The 8171-nt window shown below is 32.0% G+C and overlaps 2 protein-coding genes across 2 annotated transcripts; both read left to right on the forward strand.

The window, feature by feature from the left end:
* Nucleotides 1-272: 272 nt before the first annotated feature.
* Nucleotides 273-1675, forward strand: LOC106776679 (thaumatin-like protein 1). Its single transcript, XM_014664157.1, has 2 exons — nucleotides 273-895; nucleotides 1483-1675. Exons 1-2 carry the CDS (start codon nucleotides 273-275, stop codon nucleotides 1673-1675), a joined length of 816 nt encoding a protein of 271 aa, XP_014519643.1.
* A 2257-nt stretch (nucleotides 1676-3932) lies between these two features.
* LOC106777632 (ferredoxin--NADP reductase, leaf isozyme, chloroplastic) lies at nucleotides 3933-6818 on the forward strand. The gene is made up of 9 exons (XM_014665293.2): nucleotides 3933-4129; nucleotides 4220-4454; nucleotides 4568-4701; nucleotides 4925-5003; nucleotides 5299-5390; nucleotides 5548-5625; nucleotides 5946-6008; nucleotides 6115-6349; nucleotides 6534-6818. The coding sequence occupies exons 1-9, from the start codon at nucleotides 4025-4027 to the stop codon at nucleotides 6599-6601; spliced, it is 1089 nt and encodes a 362-aa protein (XP_014520779.1). The 5' UTR covers nucleotides 3933-4024; the 3' UTR covers nucleotides 6602-6818.
* Nucleotides 6819-8171: the final 1353 nt, after the last annotated feature.

The raw sequence follows: 8171 nt of genomic DNA on the forward strand, positions 1-8171 counted from the left end.
TATATATATATATATATATATATATATATATATTAACTAATATTTTTCAACAGAACTTAACCCACCCTCGAGTATATATATTATACCTTCCAATCTGTTACACTGCATCTCTGAATCCGTTGTAAATTTTAGTTTGCCAGTTCATCAACTATGGTTTCTTCAACTAAAACCATTTCCATATTGTTCAGTGTTTTTCTCTTCCTATTCCCATCAGGTGCATATGGATATATATTCCTATATCTTATATATAATCCTAGTTTCTTGTTCTAAAAATGGTTAATTGTGCTACAGGGTTACATTCAAGGACTTTGACCATCACCAACAAGTGCACCTACACAGTGTGGCCAGCAGTTTTATCTGCCGCCGGAAGCTCACCGCTCCCCACAACCGGCTTCGCCCTCCTACCGGGTAACTCGAACACTCTCCCCGTGCCTCCAGCTTGGTCCGGCCGATTGTGGGGTCGGACCCTTTGCTCCATCGACATCACCGGCAAGTTCTCATGTGTCACAGGTGACTGTGGGAAGTCAACGGTTGAATGCGCAGGCGCGAACCCCACCCCACCAATTACTCTGGTGGAGCTTGATTTTAACGGCACGTCCCAGATGAACTTATACGACGTCAGCCTTGTGGAGGGTTTCAACCTTGCGGTGAGAGTGGCTCCCACAGATGGAAAGTGTTTGGCCACGGGTTGCTTGGCGGACTTGAACGCGGCTTGTCCGACGGAGCTTAAGGTTATTAGGGATGAAGAGGCAGTGGCTTGCAAAAACACGTGCCAAACTGAACCATGCCTCAGTTCACAATTTTTTAAGACCGCATGTTCTGACGCTCACGATCATGCCTTCTTCACTTGTTCATCTTCTCATTATACAGTCACTTTCTGTCCCACTTCCAAAAGGTAATTATTTTCTCAATTTCATGACCAAAATAATTCTTACAGGCGTTTATGAGACCAAATATACTTTACGTCGAAAACAACGGATATGTTGTATTTTTAGTTACGTAATCATAGCCGGAAACCAAAAAAAAAAAAAAAAGTCTCGTCTTGATTTTTCCTGATTGACGTGTAAGTATATACACTGGGATTTGGTATATCTGGAACACACGATTCAATTAATCTTCAAATAGATACTTTTTTAAAAAATTAGAAAAATGTAAAATAGTATTGTAATCGAATTGTGTGTGGAAGTGACGAATGCTTTTCAAGATATTAACAAAATAAGCGTTTATTATACAAAATAAGTTATATTAATTTGTTGGGAATTGCGAGATAAGAAAGTTTAGTTTGGTGATATATTTATTGTAAGTTTGGATTGAAGATTTTATCGTTGTTTTTTATATGCATTGAATTTAAGTTTTATTATTGTTAAATCCCTGCAGTAAATATACTTGAAAGATTCATCATAATTTAAAATAATAAATTCTTACGGTGATAGAAAATTATAATGTAATAAATTCTTTAGACATTGGTTTTGAATTGTGCAGTTGGAGGAAGGCAGAGAAGAAAAAAGAGGCTTCAGGGAGAAACGTAGTAAAATACACAGGCGTGTTAGCTGTTATTAGCGTTATTTGTGGCTTTATAATATTCAGAATAAGATTACGTTTATCAAACAGAGACTGGGAAATAAGCTTGAGCGCAGGAACTAGAGCTGACTGTACAATAGCGCCCAACACATAATTGTTGAAGGTTAACGAACGACTTCTTGTTGTATGTTTTTTTTTTTTTATTGGTGTGTAAGTTATTTTTCTACGATTACTTTATGTTGTTAAATCCGTAGTTGCTGAATACCAATTTTAATATATACCTTATATTCTTAGAATCAGTCTGTACACACGATTGGGAGGTGACGTTGGTTTTTTGTTTTTTATTGATATACCATATTGGATCAAGGGAATTTGGAGTAAATAAAGTAAGAATGTAATCTAATTCACGCATAGCAATTTTGAAAGGAAAATTTCTTATTGACAATTTTTTTTTCGTAACGTTTTTATAATATTTATGTCATAATTTATAATTGGTCCATTTTAAATATATAGACTAATAAAATAATAATACATAAGTTATTGTAAAAAAATTATTAAAAAGATTACTCTATTCATTATATATCAAGAACACTTTGATTTCAGGTTAAATATATTTGTTCCCCATTCTCAATTAGGTCCTTATGTTTTTTTTTTTTCCAATTGCATTCTAATATTTGTAAATTTGAGACAATTAAGCCCTCTCCGTTAACTGGAACTAACGTCGTAAACCAATTTAGAAGGCTTAATTGTCTCAAATTTACAAATATTAGGATGCAATTGGGACAAAAAAAAATGGAGAGGGCTTAATTGCCTCAAATTACAAATATTAGGATGCAATTGGGACAAAAAAAAAACATAAGGACCTAATTAAGAAGGAGAAACAAATATGAGAAATAAAAAATATATTTAACCTTGATTTCACGAAACTTTCCACTCACGCATTGTTACCAACGAAACTCGTGAAGTTTGTGGTAGCCAAAGACATACAAAATTTATTTTATTTGATTGATAAGTGTTTTTAATTTTTTGTTATGTAACACTTTAAACTTTTTTATTTATATTCATTTTAATCATGCACTGAAAAATGTATTTTATTATCTATTTTATTTTATTGACAAATATTTCATAAGTTAATATTTTAATAATTTGATATTTTTTTAAAACATTCTTAATTTATATTTATTTTACTATAATATTTGCATAAAATTATTTTATTTTTAATTTCTCACTGTTTTTAATATATTTTATTTTAGCGTGTCGTTTCTCGCTGTTAAAGAGTATGGTGGTTTCGAGGTAAATCGTCTAAATCTTTTTGTCAGTTTCTCATGTATAAAAAAAAACACAGTTAACTTCTCAAATCAAAAAGTAATTATGACAACAGTTCAGTCTAACATTAAATAAAGTTAGGGTAATTTAGAAAAAAAAAAACATCTTTAAATGAAGTAAAAGTAGTTAAATTTCTTTATATAATTTAAAAATGTATTTTTCCTTATATAATAATGAATTTACCTTTTTTAAAATTATATTTTCAACATTTAAAAATAATCAGTTTTGTGAAGAATGAATTTACATTGGGATGAGAAAACTTAAGCTTCAATTCGGGTTGGATTGGGCCTGCCCCATTTACCTCAACAAATAAGAATTTTTTTTCTTTCAGCTCGGATATTAATAAAAAAAAAATCTAAAATATCTTAATTTACTGCACCACACACCATTATTGTTGTTACGTAATTAATGTTGTTAGGAGAAGAGCTCATTACACAACCTATTTCATGTCTTATTGAAAGTTTGTAATAGGAAATTCATTCTAAAAAACATTATATATATGTTTCAGAAATCTTATTTTTCAAAAAATTCATTTCAAAAGTTAATACATTTCACTTGTTATAAAAAAATTGTTTTGAAAATTCTATTCTAGAAATCCTATTCCTAAAAATTTGTTTTGAAAATCACATTTTAGAAATTCTAAAAAATTTGTTCTAGAAGATTTCCATAACAATTAATTCAAAAGTCACTTTTAGAATAAATTAATTTTACATTCTAAAAAGTTATTGGAGTGCAATTAGAAATTATGAAGGTCTAAAAAGTAAAAGCATGAAAAAAAGATGAGTATACGAGCTGATTTTTTTTTTTTTTATCTTTGTTTCTTTCCATTTCTTTTTACTGTAACATAGAGAAAATTAGAAATTAAGATTTGTGAATTTTCAAAAAACGAAAACAAATAACAAATTTTAAATTAAAAATAAAAAGTAAAAAAAAAAATAGAGGATAAAAATTGTACCTTTGAATGTTTTTGTCACGTGTTCTTTGTAAATAATGAGTGGTGACACACTGCATAACAACACAAATAAACTTATCCTCATATCTGCCACTGCATTGCCTTAGAAATCTCATCCACCCAATCTTAAAATCTTCCTCACTCATTCTCTTTCCTTTCGTTCTTCACTGCACACACATCATATCATCGTTTCATTAAGCATTCTCTGTCTCTAGTTTTTACAACATGGCTACTGCGGTAACTGCTGCAGTTTCCTTTCCTGCTTCTAAGTCCACGTCTCTTCCGACCAGAACCTCCATCACTGCCCCAGATAGAATCCTCTTCAAGAAGGTAACTTCCATTCACATGTATTCAAGAAAAAGGTTACAAATTTACCGCTGCAATGTAATTGGGGTATGATCCCGTTGTTTTCCTTCTCAGGTTTCGTTGCAATACAGAGATGTCTCAGTGAGTGGAAGGGTGGTTTCAGTAAGAGCCCAGGTCACCACAGAGGCACCTGCAAAGGTTGAAAAGGAAGCCAAGAAACAAGATGAAGGTGTGGTCGTGAACAAGTTCAGACCCAAGGACCCATATGTTGGTAGGTGTCTTCTCAACACAAAGATCACTGGGGATGATGCACCTGGAGAAACTTGGCACATGGTCTTCAGCACCGAGGGTAGTTTTTCTCTCAATTTTTACTTTTTTTTTCTTCAATGTTCAGAACATGGATGTTGCTGTAGAAAAACCACCCTTTTTATTCAAAATATGTATAAATTTCCGCTGTTTCAGGAGAAGTTCCTTACAGAGAAGGACAATCGATTGGGGTAATTGCTGATGGGGTCGACAAGAATGGGAAGCCTCACAAACTGAGATTGTATTCTATTGCCAGCAGTGCCCTTGGTGATTTTGGAGATTCCAAAACTGTGAGTTTTTATAAAGCTTCCGTCAATGTTGAACTGTGTTCTAGACTCTTTTCAATTTTCCAACTTAAAGAATTTGATATTAGAATCCTATGTTTATATATTCAACAACATGTATATTCTGCAAGGATAGGCATCATAGCAGTTAAGTTTGCTCAATTATTTATCACTTACTCAGGACTTCAAACTTATTTACTATCTGATGTATATGATGCCTCCAAAACAGGTTTCTTTATGCGTGAAACGTCTTGTGTACACAAATGAAAAGGGAGAACTTGTCAAAGGAGTTTGCTCAAATTTCTTGTGTAAGGATTACTGGCTTTAGTTTTTGTGTGTTTGTGTGTATATAATATAGGGTCAAGTATTTATAAAATAATAGGTTCATTTTCATGTTATCCAAAGAATTCACACAGTAATGTTAAAATAAATTATAGTGGTCTTATTATTTTTCTCCTTTTAAACTGTGTATACAAAATTAAGAAGTGCATGTAATTATTGTTTATAGTTGTCAATAGATGTACTTCATCAAGCAAATGTGAGTTTTTTTTTTTCCTTTTTAGTTGAAATTATGTTTACCCATCTGTGGTCATGCTTATTCAGGCGACTTAAAACCAGGAGCCGAGGTAAAGATCACCGGACCTGTTGGTAAAGAGATGCTTATGCCAAAAGATCCCAATGCCACTGTCGTCATGGTACACATTACCTAACCCTCTTCATCTTAATAGAAAAAGAAATATTTGAAAATTTTGAAAAGAACTACATAGATGTCAAGTTTATTTTTTTATCCAAATATTTGCATTGATTTTTTATTACCATTACCATTGATCTCTATGAATTGTTTTTCCTTAGTTGGCCACTGGAACTGGAATTGCCCCATTCCGCTCATTTTTATGGAAAATGTTCTTCGAGAAGCATGATGACTACAAGGTAAGTGTACCCGGAGACTTATATGGTTCTTGATTCAATGAATATGACAATGTGTATAATTAATCATTTCAATTTCCTCTATTACTTTACGATCATCCAAAAAATACACTCTAAAGTAAAAGGGGTTAGTTAGTTAAGTATTTATATATTGAAAGATTGAAGGGAAGAGTTACCATAGAAATCCAGAAAAGTTCATCTTTCGAAGGAGGAAAACTCTTAGCCTCGTATTTGGTGCATAAGAAAATAGTTAAGAGTTGTTACTATTGCAAAAAAGGTATTTGTACGAAATGAATGTTTGACGACTAATGGGGTCTGTGTAGTTCAATGGTTTGGCATGGCTCTTCTTGGGTGTTCCCACAAGCAGCTCACTACTTTATAAGGAGGTGAGATGAATCAAAGTACTTTTTTTATTGAGGAACATCTTCCACCATTTTGGTGTGTTGAATCTGAAGGCTTATAGATCTTTATGCACGGTGATGTGTGGAACAGGAATTTGAAAAGATGAAGGAGAAAGCACCCGACAACTTCAGACTAGACTTTGCTGTGAGCAGAGAGCAGACAAACGAGAAGGGAGAAAAGATGTACATCCAAACTAGAATGGCTCAATATGCAGAAGAGTTATGGGAATTGCTGAAGAAAGATAACACTTTTGTCTACATGTGTGGATTGAAAGGAATGGAACAGGGAATCGATGACATAATGGTGTCATTGGCAGCAAAAGATGGTAAAATATAACACTTTCCATTTGGTCATGGTTAAGTCTCATCATAACTTCATTCAGTTGAGACTGGACTAAACTGAAACATGATGACAAACTGTATTGAAAATCACTGTTCAGTTTGATTGTTCTAGTCCTGGCACATAATTAGAGAAATTTCTTTCATGTTGAGTTGGTTTTGTTGATGTAGGTATCGATTGGATTGATTACAAGAAGCAATTGAAGAAGGCAGAACAATGGAATGTGGAAGTATACTGAACAATCTGTGTTCAGTTGCTCTTGCATGGATATGATGTCCCTCTTTGAGCAGCAGCAGATTTATTTTGCTGTTCTCTGTACTGTAGATAATTTGAGGATCATGGAGTTGTTACCATGTTTATGAACAAGCTTCATTGCATGAAATAATTTTGAGGATCATGCAATATAGATGAAATTGACTTCGTTTTACGAATTTCCTAAATCTTTCTTTTGTCAAGATTTTTCTAGTTCTTAGTTTTTAACGAACTAGCCCCTTAACGAAATATTATCTAATTATGCAGATTATGATGCCATGTTTCAATACACTCATGGTTAGGTGTATAGATTATTGATAGCTAAGATCTTATTTTAGCTTAATTGATAACTTTAGAGTAGAGCTTTTGAAGATGGATTAATTTTTATACTGTTTTTATAAATCAAATTAAACATGTTAAAATCTATGATATTATTAAACATTAGTAACCTTTGTGATAGTTATTTTAAAGTCACATTCAAAGTTTTATTAAATTGATTAATTATGCAAGTTTTATACAGAATCGCAAAGTGAAATGGATAAATTGATTTTACTGATGAGTAAACAATGGACTATTCGTAAGATTTGGGATATTCGCGCATCCTTTGTAGGTGTAGTTATCAAATTTATGAATTAATTAAAATATAATTTTATTTCTCACTAGCAAACTGGGAATAATAATCATATGGGAACAAATGGTATTTACATCAAAAAATAAAAGAAATATCTGGGATAAGGTGGTAAGGGGAAAAAGAGTGGGTGTAAATAGTAAGATATCATGGGCTATTAATTTGTTGTTTTGTCCGGGACTTAGATGGATTGTGGACTTCGGTGATATTAAAATGAGCTTTTTAGTTTTGGTTGACAAACTTTTATTAAAATGTTTTTCTTTCTTCATTTTTTTTTTCTCAAAAAATCAAAACAAACTGAAAAAAAAACCAAAAAGTTGTGTATAACTAAAACAAATCATAATAGAATCACCGTCACTGATAAGAATTTGAGTCATAAAGCCTATGATATGATTTGGTTCGCATGTGATGGTTCTAAAAGTTATGCCTAATTTCGCCGTTCACTTTATATACCTACACTAATTTACTTCCTTTTTTCAGATAAAATTTTCTTGATAAGTCGAATACAAAAGATATGATACATTGATTGGCTTTTCATTAATGATAATGTTTTGGTGACGCTGGTTATCATAATTTCGAAAAAAACATTGCAGAGCTTATAAAGAGAAAAGTTCATTGCACATAGTTATGAAATTCGTTATCTCGTATTAACAACTTGTGACAGTCGAAATATGCAAGTAGACTAAAAAAGAATGTAAAATTATTAGAATTGATTGATTAAAAAATATAGTAAGTTCAATTATATGAATATAAATGTGGTGGTAGATTGATCTCTTACCAACTTGTGCTATATTTAGAGGATGAAATGAAGCAACTAACAAAAAAAAATTGAAAAAAAAAAAGACTGTGATATATATTTCTTACGTTATCACTGAAGAGCTTACGTCACATCCCCAAGACACAGCAAAGGCCGTAATACTGGACCGTT

Source organism: Vigna radiata, chromosome 11 (assembly GCF_000741045.1).
Source record: "Vigna radiata var. radiata cultivar VC1973A chromosome 11, Vradiata_ver6, whole genome shotgun sequence".
NCBI lineage: Eukaryota > Viridiplantae > Streptophyta > Magnoliopsida > Fabales > Fabaceae > Vigna > Vigna radiata.